This window comes from Aulonocara stuartgranti (genome assembly GCF_965226115.1).
Source record: "Aulonocara stuartgranti genome assembly, chromosome: 20".
In the NCBI taxonomy this organism is placed as follows: domain Eukaryota; kingdom Metazoa; phylum Chordata; class Actinopteri; order Cichliformes; family Cichlidae; genus Aulonocara; species Aulonocara stuartgranti.
Window position 1 is genome coordinate 7,070,471 of NC_138956.1, and position 23,182 is coordinate 7,093,652.

At 38.2% G+C, this 23,182-nt stretch overlaps 1 protein-coding gene across 1 annotated transcript; it reads right to left on the bottom strand.

The window, feature by feature from the left end:
* Positions 1–1,058: 1,058 nt before the first annotated feature.
* On the bottom strand, positions 1,059–21,568 carry gpr153 (G protein-coupled receptor 153). The gene is made up of 5 exons (XM_082517753.1): positions 21,000–21,568; positions 13,956–14,385; positions 8,949–9,138; positions 6,433–6,617; positions 1,059–4,395 (listed from the first exon to the last, which is right to left on the bottom strand). Exons 1-5 carry the CDS (start codon positions 21,371–21,373, stop codon positions 3,553–3,555), a joined length of 2,022 nt encoding a protein of 673 aa, XP_082373879.1. The 5' UTR covers positions 21,374–21,568; the 3' UTR covers positions 1,059–3,552.
* Between the last annotated feature and the right edge of the window lie 1,614 nt (positions 21,569–23,182).

Genomic DNA, 23,182 nt, shown 5'->3' on the forward strand with positions numbered 1-23,182 from the left:
GCGCCCAGTGAAGCGCACTTAAGAGAGCAGACGTGGATGAAGTGCGCTTCAGACGTCTCTGTTCCTTGCCAATAAAAGCAGACCTGGCTCGCCCGGGTTCAGCACAGCCATGCAGTGCTTTAATTTATTTTGATGATCAGCGCAATTAAAACTGTAGTTTACAGATTGCTGCCACAGTCAGATGCACACACACACTAGAGATTGTCATTGGTTTCAAGCTGTTTCTAAACCGCGTGAATTACCTTTTGGCACGTAGAAGGTGACGTGAACATGCTCATTGTTGTTAAAAAACAAACAACCTCTGGCTACAGACAACGCCAATTTCTCCACAAATTTTCCCTTACTTTAGAATAATGCTCACTGTCGATCAACAGCTGAAAGAAATCAACGTAACCAAACACTGATCATAAAATTAAACTTCATCATCACATTAACAGTCAATTAAACCTCAGGGATATTTCCGATGAAAATCAAAGTGACAACAGGTGTACTTCAGTGGCAACAAGATAACCCACAAAGAGGGAATGGTTTTGCAGGTATTGGCGAAAAATCATCTCTTTATCCCTCTGAACTAAGCTCAATTATTATTCCTGTATACCCAAAAGTGATCATCTGTCAAAAAGTCAATGCTTTGTTTGTATAGGTTATATAAAATCAAGAATAATCTGTTTTGCAAATATCCCTAAGAGCGTGCTTTATTACACCAGCTCTGTGTTCTACATCATAACCAATCCAGTGCTTTTTGCTTTGCCAAAATAGTTTTATTTATTGTAATTTCTACTGCCCCCTTGGTTAGGCTGCTTGAAAAAGACAGATTGCAGCTTTTACCGTTTGACAGAAATGTTCTTCCTCATTCAGAATGACTTCATATTTTTCATTAGATATATTTTTGACTAATTATAAGTCAATTAGTCATTTGCAACAAATACAGACAAACATTTTTTTTATCAAACGCCACCAGTCACTTTTTGGCACAGCAGGTATGGCATCGAATTCCTTTATTAAAACATGTGAGAAGCCAAATCATTAAAACAATAGTAAATGAGTAAAGTAACAAGAGATTTTATGAAAAAGTTGTTCCAATTTTAATTAATCTGCGCTCCATAAGTAATGAGGGCATTCTAAGGCAAATGACCAAATCTATATCCTGCTAGAATCCCAAATGCTTTGCAAATTAAAGGTGAGCTCAGAAAATGTGTGGCTGTACTAAACTAAGTAGAACTAACCATTGTTAGTCAAACCTTAGTCTTTAACCGAGGACTTAATGAGGTTCACTTTCATCTGGCCTTGGTGACACATAAAATGATGTCATCTCTTTGCCTGTCAGGGAAATTCTGCTCTGTTCCATGAAAAGCACATATTGTACAAGCAACAAATAAAGTGGACCTGAAACATCATCTTGTGAATTTAATCAGTCATATGTTTTTAACAAAGTCATCATCTGAACAAGAAAATCATAACATACATAACATCATTCATATTTGAGTCATAGATCTTTGAATATGTTACAAAATTAGATTATGATATAATAAACACAACAAAATCCCAAAAAACAAAAAAGTCTATGACACAGCAAAGTTTGACAGGGGAACATGGTGATATGCTTCCAAAGACAGACACATTTCAGCTAACTTCTCCTTCTCCATTTTAATACCTGCAAGTAAAGGCAGGTGCACCAATATATGAAAATTAGAAAGTTTACACGACTGCAGATGACCAATAACTTTATCACTTGAATAGTATGGAAAAAAAAAAATCACAACTAATAAGGCTTCAAGGGGGATACTGTTGTTTTCACTTTGTCCTCATGCTGTAATATCTTTGAAAACTTGCACCTAACTTGTGCAAATCAGCTACATTCACATTAGAAGTTATTGTTAACTGAATTTGGTTCCGCTATTATTATTTTGTTATTTTAAGTCAAAGAATTTTCAGTCATTTTTTAAACAAATTATCACTGTGGTATAAATTAGATGTGACTCTTTAATTTAACATCACCTACACCCATCAGTTCATTTTACTGCCTATTCTGAGTGAGGGTGCTATGTGACAATGCCTCAGAAAAACGCTTACTGTTTAAGCGTCATTGAACGTTTGCACCTTACAGTGTTAGATAATCACAGTCTCTACCCAAATCTAGAAATACATTTAAGCTTTAATCCTTCAACAGCATTACTCACTGATACTTTGGCTATGTTTATATTTAATTTGCTTTATCTTTGATTTTGGTTTGACTTTGATTAATCTGGTGTTTAAAAAAAAAAAAAGTAACATCACACTAAAAAATGCTCACAAAACAGTTCAGATCCATTATTTATATTTTGTGTGTTATGAGTTGACAAGTGAAATATAAGGTTGGGTTTTTGCTGTGTGTGGAAAATTACTAGAAGTATTGTTCAATCAAAAGCTTTTTTATTTAAAACGCTCCTCATTTGTGCTAACATTTTTGAAGGTTTAAGATGCGACAACTCCATTTAAATTATGCTACATCTCAATCACATCCTGAAGGCTGTGATTATTGAACCTTTGGACTAGTTAGCAACTTTTAAGGGTTCTGTCTTAGCTGGCTACTTTAAAAAAAAATCCTTTCTGATATTTCTAAGCGGTTGACATACTGCGCTGTCATGAAGATGAAGTTCCATTTGCATATTAGTTTGATGATTTGATTTAAAAAACAAAACAAAACAAAACATTGGGATATTAAGACTTGAGGGGAAATGTTCTAACCATAGGTCTAATTAAACAGAAAACACTAAAACCATTAATTAAGATATCCTCTATATATACACGACATGTCAATCTTCTTTAAAAAAAAAATGACTTCACATTTTCATTAAGGATTTAGGGGTGTTCAGGCTATATCTCAATATCTCACAGAGTAACTGTAAAAGTATAGGCATTTCAGAAACTGGAGTTACCCTGGCAGTTTACTTACAACAAAGGGTGCTTGAAAAATAGTTTTTTTATTGTGTTGTGAATGATGATAAAAAATAAAAAATAAAAAAAAATGGTGGACATTATTATAAAAAACGCACATATTTAAAATGTCAAGCTCAAGGTACAGTGGCAGTACTCAGGGAATCTGTATCCATCCACCAAAACACACACAGTCATTACAGGGCAAATTGAAAAAAAAAATGTACGTTTTTGAGTGACAAAAATAAAGAAACACCACCATGAAAAAAAACCAACCTCTTCCAATTCTTTGAAGATCAAAAAACACCAAAATCTGAGTTAGAGGATGTTCACATGGTTTAAAAACTATTTCTCTGCATCAGTGATGGGAAAAATGTCCTCAGTGGATACTCTGTGATGTAAAAGTTGAAAACTTTTTAACTAGCCTACATAATAAATCAACAGGCCCATTCAAACATTGTGTCCAAGGCCATTTAGCATAACAGATATTTATTGGTGGTATATAGTTAAACAGAAGTGTGGCATGAGTAAAAAGGCCGGAATATTCCAGTAAGTCACTTTTCCGTTACCACCAATATTCCAGTGGTTTTCGTTATGATTCAGTAATGATGTTGATATAAATAAGGAAAAAGTCTTTTACATGGTAGAACCTACAGAATCAGACCGAAAGGTGATATATCCCGAGGATGATGCCGAGGGTGTGCTTGCAAAACTGTTTGTGCTTCCTTTACTCTCAGCCTTGCTCAGATGCTTCTGTTGTATCCATTCAGCTCCAGCACCAGTCCCAGCACCACCTCCTGTCCTGGGCCTAAAGCCAGAGTGCCCTGGAGACTGTCGGCTGCACCCAGACGAGCCCATTTCCCCTTGCTGTTTCCCATCTCGCTGGCGCTCTCGACAGCCTTTCCCAGAACCACAAGCCCCAGGACTCTTCTTTCCCGCAGGTCTGTCTGGTTTGGGTGAACCCTCAGGTGAGTGGACCCTACTACTGCTTCTTTTGTGTTCTGACAACCGCCTGAGCACTTGAGGCTCACGCTCAAAGTCTGTGAGTGGAAAGTGGGGAAGGACTGTGTGCTGTTCATACACATTAGGGATAAGTGAGATGGTGGATGCACGTCTCGGGCTCTTTCTGGGGCTCGGCAGCGGCGTCTCGTCTATAAAGTTTATCACTTCGTCGCGGCTGAAACACCGCAGTTCATCCTCGTAATGCTCCCCGCCACAAACCACACGGGGCAGATGCCTGAGAGAGTGCATGCTATCCTCAGAGCGTCGCCGCTTGCGGTGAGGGTGATGGTGTCGGTGGTTCTCCTCGTGGTAGGAGACCAGGCTGCTCCTGCGCCTCTCGCGGCGCGGCAAGGTGGAGCTGTAATGGGCACTCACTATCATGTCCTCGGTGGAGCCCCATCTGTGCAGGTATGAGGGGATCCGCTCGCAGGTCCACATGTCGGTTTCGTCGTGGGAGTATCTTCTTGTAGGGGGCACCTGGATGCAAAACACAGATCAAATCTTTTAGCTATTTCAAAACTTTTACATGAATTTTAATTTTTAATAAATGCTGCACATTATATGAGATACATGTTGAGCACTAGTATAGCTCGACTACATTATCAAAGACCCAGAATAGTACATGTAGGATTATTCGACATCATCTGGTGGTTAATGTCATTGTAATAGTTCAGTGCAGTTTTAGAAGCGCTGATTTGCACTGAAGGCATTCAGCACCCAGAAAACAAAAGCCAACGTTTTTGTTTGTTTTTCTAGATCTGATTCTGTTGTTTTGCTTGTGTAAAATCCTACATGTAGCATATATCAGTTGTTTATTGAAGACCCTACGCATACAAGTTTAACCTTAATTTTAATCAGTCCCATAAGCCATGCATGACACACATCAACAAGATCATAACTCTTATAACTTATAGCTCTCATCTCCATTATTTGGAGAAGAAAACTGAAAACGCTGACATTTTCCTACATGTTATACTCACATTCCATTCAGTTCTGACAACTATGCAAGAGAGAGAGGGTTCGTCAAGGTGACGTCAAGAGCCTCAAGACTGAAATCAGCCTGCCCCCCTGCGGTGGCTTTTAGTAAATGCAGAGAAATTTAAAACAGCAGACGATACAGTAGCATTCAGGCAGAAGTGCTTTACAGCAGAGGGCAGCATAGGCATTAGAATGACTTAAGATGTAGGACAAAAAGAGACAGAGAGAGAGACAGAGGGAGAAAGTGAAAGAGAGACAAGCCAATAAAGCTGGAGGAGCTTTATTTTGCAATCAAACCGCTTGAGAGGCATCACAGCAACTCTCAGATGGGGGTGCTATTTGATAATGACTTTAAGAGGTTGGTGGATTCATGACTTATTTAGGCCTTAAGCCTTTCAGGGCAAATGGCAAAAAATGTGACGGAATCACACTTCAGCCAGTCGTCCTATAAATGAAATGTAGTTCTTACAGTCACAGAGATACAGCAAGGAATAAAACAGCTATAAAGTGCTTTGGTAATCTGAATCTATTATCAGGTGAAAACAAACATATGACACAAAAACTATGGATGGAGTAATGTTTGGTTTAATGATGTGATGGCTACTGTATACATCTCTGTTTCAATCTTTTTTGTGAAGTCAAATAGAATAGACATTGAACTCCACATGAGTGGTTGGTCTTTGAAGGGTCCATTATAGTGCTGGACAGCTGTCCAGTTGTTGTACCAACTTCAATGATTATTTTCAGTGCATGTAAATGTAGCAGTTTGGGCTACAGGCTGTGGAGCCCCCATCAAAGTAATACAAAGATGACACAGTGTCTTGAATCTTAGAAAAGTTTAATAAAGTGTAGGTTGCACCGGCTGATTTTAAAGTTAGGTTTTCTAACCACAGTCTTCCAGGCCAAGTCTAGCGAGTCACAATCTTTTCTATTTTAATTAATAATTTTAAATATTATTGATTTAATATCTCAAATTGACTCAGACTTTTTGGTGTTGTTGATTTGCCCTAGAAGGCTGCATGTTAGATCAAGCTTTGTTAATGTAGCTGAAAATGATCATTTCATTGTTCTGCGTCTGACTGGGATGGATGCTGGATCCAATGGTGACCATGCATTTGGGCAGAACATGAGATAATGCTTATTGTGTCTTTCTGAAGCCTTGAAGGATTCCTGAAATGTAGAAGGTAAGTCCGTTACTAAACACTTACCCTCTTACAAAGTGAAAATGTAGTCACCTGCTTGCAGGACACATTGCTTGTTTAAAAAAAAAAAAAAAAAAAAAAAGCGCATATAATGAACTGATGGGACTTCTGATGGTCATATTTACCAAACAATAGTCAGCCCGAGTTTGTTTTTGATTTCATGTGAGAAAAGGACAAAAATCTGGGAGATATAGCGTCACAAAATCTAATAATTTCAGTAAATTCAGTCAAGATGCTGTACAGGCCCACAAGGCCATTTCACCATGCACATTAACAATAAAAGGATTTCAACTGATCAAGTAAAAGAAATGAAGAAAATCAATAAAAAATATACCTGCAAATACTGCATTTTATCTTCCTGTTGTTCCCTCAATGGATACCCTTGCAGAACCCCCCTTTCTAAGGTTGAGAACTCATACTTGGCATTACGGTCTATCGTCACGATTTCAGGCGCCGAGCTATAGTCATATGGTCTGTCATATATTAAGTCGGCATGAATTCCTCCGTCTTGGCTGTTTTCTGCAAAGTGCAGAAAAGTACGAGCGTCAGCATTAGAGAGCAACGGACTCAATACACAAGACAGACAGACAGACAGACGAATAGATAAGAGAGACAAGTTCAACTGTTCTCCGATTTGTCGACTTTCCTACGTGTCTGCTCTGAAATATGAGCTTCAGATTCAAGAGAAAAGGCTTTCATTTCAGTGTTTGGTTCAAAATTTTGAAGTAATGCCAAACAGTTGAACAGGAACAATATCACGTGTTCTTAGTATCGAAATACCAATCTCCCAAGAATATTTTCCCAATTTCTACATTTGTGTTCATTAGATATATCAATTGGGATGGGTGTAAAATGCTTGAGGAAAATGCTTGCCAAAAGGATGAAAGATGAAAGTAGCTATGTGCACAAGCAGCTTAGCATGCATGTCAGTAGCTTTGGAATAACAGGAAACAATCCTTATACATACAACTGTGACGAGTTATACATGGCAAGCCCTCTGGAAAAAAAGCACAGAACTGGTAGTGTTAATTATCAAACAGAATAAGGAACTATCTAATGTTGTCTTATGGCTCCTGCTGGACAATGAGCAGTTCTGAGGGAGGGTGTCATAAGAGAGGATCAAAAGGTTTGGAGGGTTAAAAACAGGAGAGAAGGGATTCAGGTTGGGTTGAGTTTAAACAGTGCCAATAGTCCAAAAAAATAAAAAAAATAAAAAAAAGACAGGTGGTTCAGTTTGCAATAACTGTAAATATCATGGACCTAGTTCATGAGCGCATGATTATCATGTGACCTAATTTTGAGACCAGATTTTGCTGATAGTGTCTGTGATTTCTTGGTGAACAGGTTAGCTTTCACCCCCCTTTGAAAATCTCCCTATAAAATGTCTAGTAAGTGATGTTTAATAAATATTTCTGCCGTTAAATCGCTATAATCTGACTCAAAGTGAAAATCAAAATAAAAAATTAAAATAAAAAATAAAACTAAATTAAAAAAAGAAAGAAAGAAAACAAAATAAATACAGTAAACAGATTTTGTTTTTCAATTTTTATGTATTTTTGAGTTATGATCTTGGCTGTATCCTTTTGTGACTTGAGGAAAATATGACCATCATAATGACATGAAAGTGGTTTTCAGCTTTACGGCAATTGCTCCGGTTTGACTCTGGACTCTAAGACATAAATGGGAAACCATTTATTTTAACATCCTCTCACCAGGGCATTCTGGAGGAAGACTGCCCAGTTTAAATCCAGAGCGGAAAAAAGACAAAAGTGCTGCAAGGTAAATATGTACTTTGCCCAGCCCTATTTCTTTCTTTTTTTTTTAAAGAACACAGCAAACATTTTAGAAAAGTACACAGCATGTACAAAACACAGAAGATATACTGAATATTTAGAATTAAATTACACAGACACTTGTCCCTCCAGTTTCATCTCCTGACAACAAAGGTCACTTGATAGGTCACATGATAACAACTGACCACTGATTTCAGACCTCTGACTACAATAAAAAACAAAAACTAAGAATATTCACCCCAAGCCAATTCTAATTAAATCTAAGAAACATGTACCAATAGCCCAAACCACGATGACTAAGCAGATGTTAACTAATCTGCAAATTGTTTTCTAGAATGAGATGTTAAAATTGTCCATCTAAACTGTTAAAAGCAACAATAACAGTAGCCTAAAGCTAGTAGACAGTAGACAATTTATTAAATTATTATCACAGATCTCTCCTTTTAAATGCCTTACACGCAGGCCTGATGATTTTAGGATGTAGTTACAGGTATTATCTGCATCAGTGAATAACATCATTTTATTAAAAGATTTCCTTTGGATTACAACATTTGTGAGTTGTAACTTTACAAAAGGGATGCATAGACATTAAAGTCTGTAAAAAGGCAGAGATTACACCACACTGTATCTCAGGGAGCAGAAGATGACATCACTATCAAGCATTACACCATAGAGAAAATAGTTTTTGACTCTGTTCCCTTGCTGCAAAATTGCTTCTCTCTCTGTCAAGAGACAGCCCAGAAGCCAATACAAATGAACCTCTACTCTGAGAGTGATGCTTTACCTTTCACTGTCAAAGGAGATTTTGTGAACAGATCAAGTGTAGTTTAAAGTTAATGTTTATCAATTTAAAACATCATAATCACATCCCATTTTTATCTTTAAAGTCCACCCTTTCAGTTTGGGCATGCCTTCACAGAGCATTTAAAATCTACTCTTAATGCTCAAACTAATCCACATGTATGTCCTAAGAAATACCAATCAATATTCACATCATGGGGTGAAGAGGAAGGAAAAAGGAGGCAGGAGAGGAGGGAGATGCTTAACAGTAGCTTACCCTCATCCACATCGTCGTTGGACATGATGGCGACACATTTCTCCCACACCATGCGGATGTCGGCCCGATAGCGGTCGCATGCCCAGAGGAACATTGGCAGCAGGATGGACTGGGCAATGGAGCACCACAGCACACACAAAACCATCCAGTTATAGGAGCGGTCAAACTTCAGGCTAGCAAAGCTCACCACCTGCCCAGGGTCAATAAAAAATATATATTTTTAAAATCTGTTATAATGAAGAGTGACAATTTAGACTTAGAAAGTTTCCCCAGTTTTGTTTTTTCAATATATTTTTTATTGATTTTATAATTGAGCAGTATACAACAATCACCTTCAAAAGAACACAATAGAAGTTGGACGGCAAGTCAACAAGGTGGTAATACAGCATACATAAATGTTAAGACAGAGTATATTTCACTTAAGTTTATCCATCAGGCTAATGACTGGTTGCCAAATCTTATAAAACACACTCTCTCGGTTAGACAAGGTAAACCTGATTTTCTCCAGATGGAGTACATTTCCAAATTCTCTCAACCACATTTCGAAGGTAGGAGGTTTATCAGACTTCCAGCAGAGAAGTATCAGCTTTCTAGCCACAAGTGTGGTCATTGACACAACCTGCGTCTCTGTCTTGTCCCTTGCCCATCCCGGTTCCCCAGTTTTGTTTAAATCCACTCAGCGATGCACAAGATATGGACTGGATGGATAAATCAGTCAACAGTAAACCAGTTAATATTTACTCAGACTGTAGCAAGGTAAACATACTGAGTTAAGCATCAAATGTTTATGGCAGCACTGCTTTCCAGGCTTAAGAGTTTACTGATAATAGATCTTATGAACACAACAGAAAGAACATCAGGTATCTTTTACAGGATCACCACACAGTACTTCCTGGTTTAAATAAGCAAAGTGAGCGGGAACAGATACATCTCTTAGACATTTACATTGGTGGCAGTTTGTTCTTAATCTCAGCGTAAACCAGTAAATGTACCTGTTTACAGACTTTAAACGGTCACCCCCCTTGGGAACATATACTCCTGCTAGTGTATTTATGGTATCAGATAATCTAAGTTAAAATAATTTGAAACAGATGCAAACAGTCCAAAAGTAAAAGGAAGAAAAAACCCTCCTGTGAGAAGCATTTCAGTCCAGATTTTCCAGTGCCAGATGAAAAAAACCTGCAGCCAAGTTCCTACTAAACATTATCTTCCAGATCCACTCCCATATGTTAGAAAATCGTATTATGTACCCTTCATCATCAGTTCAATAAGCAGCCTATGTATGGCTATCATAGCCAGTATTTACAAGGCAAACAGTATGGCCTTTGTCTGTCACTACCATTACTTCAATAAGTGATTAAAGCAATAAATAATAATAATAATAATAATAATAAAGGTACATTTGACAATATTTCAAAGTATTTCTTTTGCAGTGACAAATTTTCAAAGTGGCTAACTACAATATACAAAGGAAGCTTGAAGAAACTAGAAGAATCAACTGATTTAATGCAACACTTTTGCAGTTGCAATAGTCCAATGTATGTTTACATCATGAATAACCTCCAGTATCAACAATTATCACCGGACTCCATGAAGTCCTGGGAAAAATGAAGTACTCCCTTTAATGTTTCCATAGGGATGTGCAGCCATGTACAGCTAATAAAACCTAGTTAACTGATCAACAGCAAGTGTGACCACCCCTATAAAAAGCAAAAGTTTCCAGTTTGCTGGACCGGAGCATACAGGTGTTTCTAAGCACAATGCAACAATCTTCCTAGGATTGTTTGTCCCAGCAAATGTCAGAGAATGCAATGTTCAGAAAAACTTCAAGACCCAGAGCTACATCTCAGAGTCTGCAGGCTTCAGTTAGCATGTTAAATGTTAAAGTTTAAGTCATTATCTCAGTCATCGGGCCACAACAGTGATTACAGTAAAGCTTCTTTCAGCTGCTCCCCTTGTCATAAGGGTTGGCACAACAGGAAGTTCCGCATGTTTGAATTGGCAGAGTTTTATGCCAGGCGCCCTTTCTGACACAACCAGAAAGGTGATTTACATCTCCGGCTGGAACTGAACCCACGGCCTTTCACTTGTCAAGTGAATGTGAAAACCCCAGTGGTTATTGCAAACTTAAAATTATCTCAGGTTTAACCTCCTTCGATCATGCCTTGTGCTCAAATACCAACCATTTATCCCTGTTGCTAAGAGACTTGATAAAGTTGTAAAGCCTTAACCTGATATTGCCTTTGTTTGCCTACTGAGACAATAAAACACACTGAAGTTAAACAGTTTTTTCTCCACTTTACCACCCCACGAGTGATGCACTAATAAACATTTCCCATGTTGTGACTTTAAACTGTAGGATGAATCTTTTTCAAGGGGTACTGATGTAGTTTTTATGAATATTTGAGGATTTTAGATTTAAAGCTAAGAATATAGAACTTCATCTTCCTTAAGTTAAAGAATAGCTTCTTACAGTTTTTACCCAGAACTTTTTACACTTTGATATAAAAACCCTGGAAGTTATGAAGCACGTGTTTTCACATACTGTATATCTGCCCCTGGAAAATTCATGTATTTAGTCTGTTCACATAAATTAGTTTTTATATTTAACAGTAGTGATTCTATTCTGCTCTGATAATTTGTTCCTCTGTATCATACTTTGTAAGACCATACAGTTCACAATAAATATACGTACTCATTTGTATCTGTTAGAGGTTTCTATGCATTTAAATAGCTCATTACACCCAGCCATAAAGATGGCTAGCAGGCCTACTGTTGTTTGGTTTACTACATCTGAAATGTGATCTTTCCTCAGCACCCCACCTTTTGTTTTGCACACATGTAAAGTAGTAACACAATACATTGCTATAAGTGTGTACAGTTGTCTTTTTTAATAATAATAATAATAATAATAATATTTTCTAGCTAATAAAGCAAAAGGTGTTTTATATACCCTGCAACATCTTAATTCAGAAGTGTAATATTGTGAAACCTTATGGGTAAAACCATGACATACACCAAACACTACAGAGCCATTACACAAAAATAGTGGCAAAGAAAATTTAATTACACTTCATAATTCACAAATTCATAAACAATTTCCGAGGATCTTTTTCTGAATACATAACATATTTATTAGACCCCCACCCAACCTAAGGTTTATGCCCACACACATAGGAAGCAGAATTATTGTTTTAAACTCAAATTTAAGAGCACATTAAAAGCTAAGAGCTGAATTTTATTTGAAAATAGCAAAAATATATTGAAGAGACTTGTCATAAAATAGCCAAAAAATAAAGATTACTATTGAAAGCATCTTTTGCAATGATGATATTCTGTAATTTTTAAAGTGTTCTTTAGGCTTTATGAAAGTCTTTCAAGTGTTTTCTTCAGAAATTGGCTGCTTTTTCACTCGGTTTTTTTCATTCTAGTCCTTGTACCTGATCATTTTAAGAACAGTATCCTGAGTCCTTAAGTCCTTAAGAAATAAGAAAATCCAGCAGATTGACATATATCTAACCCTTCAGCTCATCCATCTACAGTTCACTGAAGCCTCATCAGAAACAGACTCAATCGAAAGTTCATTGTCAAGATGCCATTTTAAAAGAAGGGAAAACAGGGAGAAAAGGTGAAAAGATGGAATCAGAGGCAATGGGCCTTACAAACTAATGATGTGTGATGATTTCAAATTTGAAAGTTTTTGGTTCAAATCATCATCAACATGCACAAAGGAGGTCAGGAGAGAGTTACAATGTCGTCTACAGCCATCTGTAAAATGTGTGCATGTGTGCCTTTCATCAGGAAAGGCACACATGCACACACACTGAACCAGTGGGCTCCACTATATGTATGGTTTAAAACCATTTAGAATATTTAATATCAACTTCTACTATAACCCAGGTGGCCAAACATGAACAAAAAATACTTGTTCCAAAATAAAAAACTGTCCAAGTTCATTTGCCCTACTGAAAATGCTCTATTAAGTTGGCTCTCTTTACAGAAGACAATCTGGTTGTTTGGCTGCATCACAAACAATAAGCCTTGAGCTTTCTGCAGGCTCTTAAGTTTATATAGAAAACCAGCGAGCTAACTTGTTAAAAAAAAAAAAATACACGAGAACCTGAGGGTGGAATTTACAAACCAAATGGCGACTTAGAGAAAAACAACTCACGCTTTCACTCCCTGATGTGAAGGCATGCCATCTTGGCAGAAGGAAGTCGCTCTGTTTTTGAAGTCCGTTTCCCCAAAAGACAACAGCATGATAATGATTTCAGTGCTTACCTGTTTTTCAGCCTTAGTTTGCCAACATGTTGTTCTTGTGACTGTTATCATCGCTTTTATTGTTAATTGTTTTGTTTTTTTATCTCTCCATTGGTGGGCTTACACTGTATAATATGTAAAAGAGATCAAACACAAATCTGTCCACATTTAACCTGACCTCCTTACAGCCTTGGAATGAATGAAATATTTTTATGTTTAACTTCAGATTACAGGTAACCTCATTGTCACATGTATCTCACATAACTTTATTAATGAAATCTTCACCTTCAAGTGGAAAAGAACAGTTAAATAAAAAAAGTATGCCATTAGTGTGGCATCAGTGTCTTAGTGTGTGTAGCTGTTTTCTTAGAGGTGGTTTTCTTAGAGGCTACACCATTTCAAAAACAAGCATGGAAACTTTTCTCAAAGAAACGGTGCAAAAAACATTAACAGGGAGAGTCAAAGGCTAGAACTTTCTTATACTTCAAAGTATCACAATTCATAATTATGACAGAAGCAGTTTAATCTTAGTATACGTGTATAAACCTGTATTCAATATGAATCAACAGTGAGTTAATGAATAGAGGTGCACTGCAAAATGTCCTCTCCAATTGGCTATAATTGTCTTTGATTATGATTTGATTTAATTGTGATTGTACAGTGCATCAACAGAACATTATTATTATATTATCACGTACATTTTGCTGTTACAATGCTTTTATAATCAAGCAAGAAGAGTGAACTCACCAGTATGGGGAAGCCAGTCAGGAAGTCATAGATGAAGACAATACCACTGATCAGGTAGGTGATTTGCAGCGACGTCTTAAGCGGTTCTGATCCATCGATGGATGACCTGCGTTTTCCCTGAGCATCCTCCACCACTATGGTGGGAACATTAAACTTGTTCTTGTCAGCGTTGTGACCTGCCTGAATCGAGAAGGTCTGAAAGAGAGCGATGCCGATGCAGATCACACCCATGGTCACACTGCCACCGATTAGGAGCAGAAAGCAGACTCCGAAGCCCAGGCCAATCTCTGTCACAATGAACCGGCAGTCAGAGGTGTAGAAGCGGTCGATCGTGTCATGCCAACCCACTGCTGGAAGTGTGGACAGGATGAAGGAGACCATCCAGATACCCATCACTGTGTGTACTGCCTGCTTCTTTGTGTTACTTAGCCTGGAAAGAGAACAACAGATTTTTGCAGGAAATCAAGTGAAATACCCATTGGCTTTGATTTGTGTGTCGTTCATTAGAGTGTAAAATCTGTGGATCCTAACTTATCTGATCTTTAAAATCACTATGCTCAGATCCCTAAAACCAAAAATATATACAAGTACACACTATAAAGGAGTTTCTAACAAAGAGAAGTAACAAAAAATGGATTTGCATTTTATCTTTTTTTAAGAAAAAGGAAATCGTCTTTAATCACAGTCATTTGATCCTTATTAGATTCTGAACAAAATAACCTCAATCACTCTAATGCATTTCAAAGGCAGTCTTTACCTGGATAAACATTATAGTTATCAGCATGCTATAGTCCTGCATTTACAGTTCCAAAGAGCAAAAGCGTGACACATTGATTGCTACCAAGATATTACCCATCCTATCTTTACAAACCTGCACTGACAAAATATATCTAAATAGAAGTCTATCTTACCAATCTTTGCTGGTTTTCTGTTTAAGAAAGCATACTGAACTATTTTTCTAACTTACATTATGTCTTTTCTTTACTGGAATTATAGAATAGGACACTCAATCCTTCTCACTTAAAACAAATTTTAAAATACAGTTGTGCGGATTTCTGCACAGAATTTTATTTATTCATTCATTCATTCATGCATTTTAACTGTCTGTGTAGCTCTGTAATTACATATCTACGTTACTTGGTGCAGATACCACTATGCTACTGTGTTCACCCTCGTCACATACTTCAAACTAAAGCAGAGTGTTGATTCACTGAAGAGTTGATGAAAATTGTAACTAAAATGACTGTGCAGCTATAAAAGAAGAACAACGCAGCCCATTCCGCATTACACTTTGTTTCACAGAAAAATGTGTAGGCTGGTTTTAATATTGACTTGTGTCTTTGCTCGGTTTGTTAACAACAGCTGAACTTCATTCAACCATGGCCTGCAATGACTTTCTTCACAGAAAAAGATTAGACAAGCAATTGGTACATCAACAGCAGATCCAGGATATGTACTGTGTCCACCAAAAAACTGTTTAAACACCTTAAAACAGTTTCACCCTATTAACAGCAAAGACCTGGAGGACATCTTAGGTCAACTGAACTCCTCCTCTTGCTGTTTAGATGTCCTGCCAACACGTTTTTTCAAAAAGGTCTCAAAGACTTTAGAGTCAGACCTGTTACAGATCGTCAACTTTTCTTTAATGTCAGGTGTGTTTCTGGAACCACTAAAAACTGCTGTAATAAAACCTATACTGAAAAAGGACAGTCTTGACAAGACACAAATGAACAACTACAGGCCGATCTCAAATCTCCCATTTTTAAGTAAGATCATTGAAAAAGCAGTTTCTCAACAGCTCAATTACTTCTTAAAACAGAATAACTGCTATGATGCCTTCAAGTCAGGTTTTAGACAGAACCACAGCACTGAAACTGCTCTGACCAAAGTGTTTAATGACATATGTCTGAATACAGACAGTGGAAAAATGTCAGTCTTAGTTTTACTGGATCTCAGTGCAGCATTTGATACAGTTGACCACAACATATTACTCAAACGACTGGAGAACTGGGCAGGTCTTTCAGGAACTGTACTAAACTGGTTCAAAACATACTTAGAAAACAGGAAATACTTTGTATCAATAGGTAACTTCACATCTGAGCAGACAAGTATCACATGTGGAGTTCCCCAAGGTTCCATCTTGGGACCCCCTCTGTTTAACATTTACATGCTCCCACTGGCACAGATTATAAAGAACAACAAAATAAACTACCACAGCTATGCAGATGACACAAAAATATATATCACAATGTCACCAGGAGACCAAGGCCCTGTACAGGCTCTTGGTAAATGCATTGAGGAAATTAATGACTGGTTGTGCCACAATTTTCTCCAGCTAAACAAAAACAAAACTGAGGTAATAGTCTTTGGCGCATTCATCTTTAGTAGGCTTGATTACTGTAACAGCATCTTTACAGGTCTACCTAAAAAATCAGTCAGACAACTACAGCTCATTCAGAACTCTGCTGCTCGAGTCCTCACTAAGACCGAAAAAGTGGACCACATCAGTCCAGCTCTGAGGTCTTTACACTGGCTGCCTGTCCGTCAGAGGAGAGACTTTAAAGTTCTGATGCTGGTCTATAAAGCTCTGAATGGTTTAGGACCAAAATACATCAGTGACCTCCTGACCCATTATGAACCTTCCAGATCCCTCAGGTCATCTGGATCCGGTCTTTTATCAGTTCCCAGAGTCAGAACCAGACACGGAGAAGCTGCATTCAGCTTTTATGCTCCTTATATCTGGAACAAACTCCCAGAAAGCCTCAGATCAGCTGAAACACTCAGTTTATTTAAATCCAGGTTGAAGACTCACCTGTTCTCAGCTGCATTTGAATAAAGCACCAAATCCACACTTTTAAGCTTAAACTTCAAAACTTACATTTTAACTACTGATTTTATCTGTTTTGATTTTACATACTGTTTTGTTTGTTTGTTTGTTTGTTTGTTATTTAGTTTGTTTGTTTGTTTGCTTGTTTTAATCAATTTTAAATCATGCTTTTTATTTGTTTTTGTTTCTAATGTCTCTGTAAAGCACTGTGAATCACCTTGTTGTTGAATTGTGCTATACAAATAAACTTGCCTTGCCTTGCCTAACAAGTACAGTGTGGTCTACTCTGACTGTACTAAAGTAACTTATGAAGCAATATTGCAATATTATAAGTACATGGAGGATTTCAGTCTCCTTCTCACAATCATTACACATCAGAGACACACACTATACAATATTGGCAAACAGTGCACCTACAGTAATTGCGATCTGTCCTCAACAATTCAAACAAAATGATTCAAATAGAACACTGATAACGAGGTCTGTGTTTGACTTTTTTTTCATGGTGAGGAAATCTGACCAGTATTACAAGTAAAACAGACCCAACCATGGAAAAATACTGTAAAATGGCAGATATGAAGCTGGGATACATAAGCTGATAAAAACATCAACCCACATAGGCACAGCTTAGATAAACTGAAGATGAATGTGGAAGGAAATCGATTATTTGTTGATGGTAAAAGATTGCCTTTGATATCCCTCGGTCTATTTATCATGTAGGTCCATTTTAACACAAAGAGATTTCTGTTTCCTCTCACCTCCAAGTAATTGTTACAGTCGAGCAATTTGCTGAATGTGTTTGTGACCTCTGGCGATGTGGCACTTTTCAAGGTTTGCAGAAACTACACACATACATCTAAAAATATATCAAGCAGTGACTGGCGTTCTCATTTCCCAAACATGACGAAAGAGTACGCTAAGCTGCCAAAACATTTGGATAGATTACTGTATTCAAGGATTACTGAGTTGTTCCAGACATAAGCAAAAATATACACACACACACAAATATAGGTGTGTGTGTCATACATAAAAATATCCTTTTCAGTTCCTAGAACATGTAAGTATAGACTATTTTATGCCTCTATTGTGTAACAAAGTACAGTTAATATGGTTCTACTGGTTCATTTGTGTGGTAAAAGATGCTTTAATTCATTAAGCGTCAGCTCTTTTAGCGTAGGAAGCCAAATATACCTCCCGATGAGAACCAAAATGCATATCACCAATTCCCTTCTCCATTTCCAGAGAAATGGGGCACACTGGCTAGAATGGATAGCTTTACATAAAAAGATTGGCAAAATAAAATGGAAAACATTTGAAAGTAGTAAAGTATAAGCCTACATACACTGACGCAATAAGAGTACTACAATAGCCTGCAGTAGCAGTAGTACTGCAGTAGCCTCCATCTTTGCACTATGGCTTCATTCAAAGACAAGTAGGTCTTGTTGTCACAATGAGTAATAATGCTAGCCTTTCCTGATTGTGCCTGGGGTACATGGGGACAGTTACATCACCAAGCTGCATAAATCTATTACCAGACTGAGAGCATTGTGAGCGGAAAAAACCCTCCTAAGAGATAGTGAACGCAGGGTGATGAGCACAGCTGCCTAAGTACAAGGTTGGAATTCATAATTCAGGCCTTCAGTGTATGTTAATGTCAGAGTAAAGGCAGCCATGCTAGCTCAGCAGGGCAAATGTGGAGCGAATTAAATGAAAGATGAACAGCAATTATACGGTGCATCACCTGAGCTATCACTCCACTATACTGTTGTTAAAGGTGACTTGAACAGAAGAAGACAAGCTGCTGAGTGGAAAGTGTTCCCAGACAGGAGACCAGAGAGACTACAGTCAGATGAGTGAGGGAGCAGACGAGGGAGATATAAGCATCTGTGTAAAGCTTGATATCACTGTGTGGGCATCGGCCAATACTGGCAGCTGCAGAAGCAATATAGATAGCAAGATTGGGCTTAGATTTAAAAGGAAGTTTGCATATCTTATTTGAATGTCTGCTTATCTGCAAAATTGGCCAAGTTGAAAACATGTTTAGTATCTGCAGGCTTGATGCCACAGGACGTAATCGCTCGTAGATTTTCAGCAGGAGAGAAAGAGTGATGCAGCAGAAGACTGATGTTCACCACATGCACCACATTTTAGTTGGTATGTGTTCTGCAGATGCGACAGCTGATTTTATAGGTTCTCTGGCTGTTTTCCTACAGTATTTGCTCTCAAAATGCACTCGACTGCAAATGATTATGCTGCACCTGATGGGCAGAGCTTAGAGCTCTGAATGTAACAGCTAAATTGCAACAAAGCCAAGGCCTCTGAGCTATGCTTCAAATTTTCTTAAGATGCACCAATTACAAACCTTCACATTAACCATTTAAACAGTCAATATGGTCTGCTGTGCAACTCATTATCATGATAAATTACAATCTTATCTTAGAACAAATCAAGAGGTGCTTCTTAATAATCATTAGCATGTGTCAGTTCAGAGCAGCACTGGTACATATCAGAAGAGATACAGCATCCAAATCTCATATTAAAGGAAAGGGAACCTTTCCTTAGAACATCTGATTATGTGTGAACAGCAGATTTCTTGGAAGTCTTACAGGACCAAAATGGTGTTGTTAGTGTGAGGTGAACCTGATCTTTATTATTCGGTGTTACTTAGTATTATCACATGTTATGAGGAGCCAAATGAAGGTGAAAGCTAGAGCTGGCAGATGCTCAGTCTAGAAGGTTTCACATGGTGTTACCCCAAATAGCTGCAACCAGCAGATGTGTTGGCAGGGGACAGTCTTTGCATGATGAAGAGCATCACACTCAAAATCAAAGGTAAATAAGGTGATGGGCCACAAAAATTGAAATCTGTCTATATCCTATGTGAGAAGTTGTCAAAGGAAGAGGCCCAAAAAAAACCTGAACCTTAACTATAGAATTTTTCAAGGATTGAGTGTGAGCCTTGCAGGAGATTAACATCTAAAAGTGCCTTTAAACACATTTATGTTTTCTGTGCTAAAGATCACACTGCATTTATGTTATTTTACTTTTAAAAACACACATAATACTGTATCCACTATAATGACATTTCTGTGATTGAATATTCAAGTGAACCTAAAGATTTGGTTCCCCCTAAACTACAAAACAAAGTATTATTTCTTACTTTGGTCTATTTTTATCTGGAGATAAAACTAGACAACAGCTTATAAAGCAGCCATTTCTTCAATAGAAAGTTCTTCCAGTAATTCTCCAAAGGTTGATTTTGTTCATCTGGACCTAGCGTTTTGTGGGAGAAACATTTCGTCACTCATCCAAGTGACTTCTTCAGTCTCAGCTGACTGCAGGTTTCCCCAATCTTATAAACAGTGCATTTGCATAATGACTGAAACCAGCCCACTGAAGGAACAATGGGCTGGGAGGTCAGTTCCTTAATCTTAATTATGCAAATTCTCATGACCATTGATCAACAACCACTGATCAAGGCCCACTGAGCAAAGCCCACTGAGCAATGGCCATGAGTACCATTCACAGAGAGTTGGGGAATGGCTGCAATCACAACATTGTAAGATGGCGAAAGATGTACCCTTAGGCCCCCTCCTCGATTCAGAGATGGTCTTTCCCTTTTCACATAAATGTCCTCTTTGACTCTGCGCTCAAACCAGCGTTCCTCCCTGTCCAGGATGTGTACATCCTCATCATTGAAAGAGTGTCCACTGGCCTATAGGTGTAAATAGACTGTAGAGTCCTGGCCTGACGAGGTAGCTCTTCTGTGTTGTGCCATCCGCTTCACCAGAGGTTGTTTGGTTTCCCCAATGTATAAATCCTGGCAATCCTCCTGGCACTTAACAGCGTACACTATATTACTCTGTTTGTGTCAGGAGATCTGATCCTTGGGGTGGACCAAGTTTTGGCGCAGCTTCTTTTGGGGTTTAAAAGCCACAGAGTGTGTTTAGAAAAAATGCGTCTCAACTGCTCCGATACTCGGATACTTACTGGATACTTCCAGTAATGACTGTTCAGAGTGAGGAATGAAATGTACTGGATTGGAAAAACATCAGAAGCAGATGTGTATAAACCATAGCAAATAAATATTGAAATATATAAAGTGTAATACCTTGCTTGAAACTGAAATTTGGATGAAATGGACATTTAAAATTTAGGCAACCTGAATAAAGATTATAACTAGGGTCAGTCATAAACAACAAAATCAGTTGTCTTACCTGTAGTTTACAGGCCAGCGAACCATCCACATGCGGTGATAGGAGAGTGAGGTGACCGAGAAGCAGGTGACCAGTGTGAGAGTATAGAAGGTAGACACAAACACTTTGCACAGACCCTCATTCCACTCGTAGTTGGAGTGCTGACGCCGCAGTGTTATGACACAGTACATGGTAATGGGGATGGCCATGTTGAGGATATGTGTGCCCGCCAAGGTGCAGATGAGAAACTCCAGCGGCTTCCACTTCTTCTGCTTGGCACTGACACTAAGGATACTCCAAGTGTTGGCAAGGATGGACACGCCCGAACAGACCAGCCAAGCCAGCGTGTTGGCGTTGATGACATCATCCTTCATGGTGGTTAAATCATCCACCATGTTGTAACGAGGCAGGGTGGAGCCTGGGGGGCCGCAAGGAACTGTTGGCAAGAGCAGGTACACACAAGGAGAAGGAGGAGGTGGTAATGGGCAGGAGGGGATGCAGGGTATCAAGCAGAGCAGGCATCCTATCTGGGTGGGTGTGCACTCTCCATGGGTCGGGCACAGTGGGGAAAGGACATGACTGTGGTGCAACGCAGTGTGATGTTAGAGGAGGAGGATGGCAGAGCGGGGCCAGTTCCCTTACAGTCCTAAAGCTGAAGAAACGGGGTGAGAAACGACAGAAGCAAAGTGGTCAGAGGGAGTAACAATTTTAAGAAATTACACTGGTCAATCTAGTTCTAAATAATCCTTGACCAGACATAATCCCTTATCAGTGAATTAATGGGGTTATTTTAATCACAACAGATTAACTCTATGTGTTAAGCCTGAAAATTTTCCATCTAATGAGGTTAAGAGAGAACAGTAATTAGTAAACAGGTCTTATTTTAAGAAGTCCAGTTGACACATGCATGAAGCTGCAGTCATGCAATCCACACATCTGTACTGGTGACAGATATTCAGGGATATTATAGAAACACTTGTGACATCTGTAAAAACAAGGATCAAGTTATATAACAACAATGAGCAATGAGCAAATAAAGTACTAACAAAAAAATCAAACATTAAAATATTGAGATAAATATCAATACCACAGAAGTGCACACTTAGGGACCCACGCATTTACTTGACTTTCTTGTATAATTAACAAAGTAGACTAATCAGTAACTTTGACAATCAGCTATTTGTTAAGTCGTTAATTAAGAAAAACAGCTGCTGCTTGCAGCTCATTAATTGTGAAAATTTACTGTCCTTTTTTTTTACATTCATTTTTTTTTCCTGAATGAGTAATTCATCCGAGGTTCTATTAAAGTTGAGATGGGAATTTATCTTTCTTTGACCAATTTACGAACTTATATATATAATTAAGGCAACAGAGGCATCATCCTAGTTACGTCCTGAGAGGGTTTTGTTTTTCTTGGAGATGCTGATTCAACTGTAAATCGTGAGGCAACACTTTATAATTGTGTGTATTGTTTTGTGGGGTTTTTTCCTGCGACAATTTAGACAGTAGACCACTTTCAAAAGGACAAAAAACATAATGTAATTATATGTTATCTTTTATATGCAGTTTTTGAAAGAACACGAGAAATAGTTTGCAACAGTTTGTTCCTTTTTGTAAAGGTCATTTCCAGCATAATACACAGAGAGAATCACCAGCAGATGAGAGCTCTTTGTTCCTACACTCTCCAGTGAAAAATGTCTGGCACAGCTGGAGAGTGTTGTCACATCTATGCCCTGTCTTTTGGCTTGTCCAAACACTGATATGCTGTAGGCAAGACTCTTGGAGGGGACACTTGAAATGACAAGTATAGCATCATCATAACCCTGTTCTCTTTGGTGTGGCATGAAACAACGTAACCAAAAAAAATAGTATAACATCAACACCTAAAATACTGGACACAGTTCCTAAAATGCATTGATGCCTCGTGCATGGAAAGAAGAGAATTTCCTTGTTGATCACATCACCCCTCCCGTCCCGCTCCTCCATTGTGTGTCAACCCAAGCCCTTTTGTTAAATGTTTATACAGTGCATCTGCTGAACAGGAAATCAGATTTTATTGGTATATTCACTCATCTCTTCAAGTTCACCAGCTGCAGAGGAACAGAACAGAAAAGCACAGCCAAAATGAAGACTGAATCCAGAATCAGCATACTCACTGACATACTGGGTACCTGCTATCAACAGTGGCTCCATCCATTATTATT

Coding starts and splice junctions, on each gene's coding strand:
- gpr153 (XM_082517753.1), bottom strand. CDS start 21,373: ATGGTGGATGATTTAACCACCATGAAGGATGATGTCATCAACGCCAAC. Junction 9,139..13,955: donor TGACTGGCTTCCCCATACTG/GTGAGTTCACTC, acceptor GACCCTGGGCAG/GTGGTGAGCTTTGCTAGCCT. Junction 4,396..6,432: donor ATAAAATGCAGTATTTGCAG/GTATATTTTTTA, acceptor TTTTGCATCCAG/GTGCCCCCTACAAGAAGATA.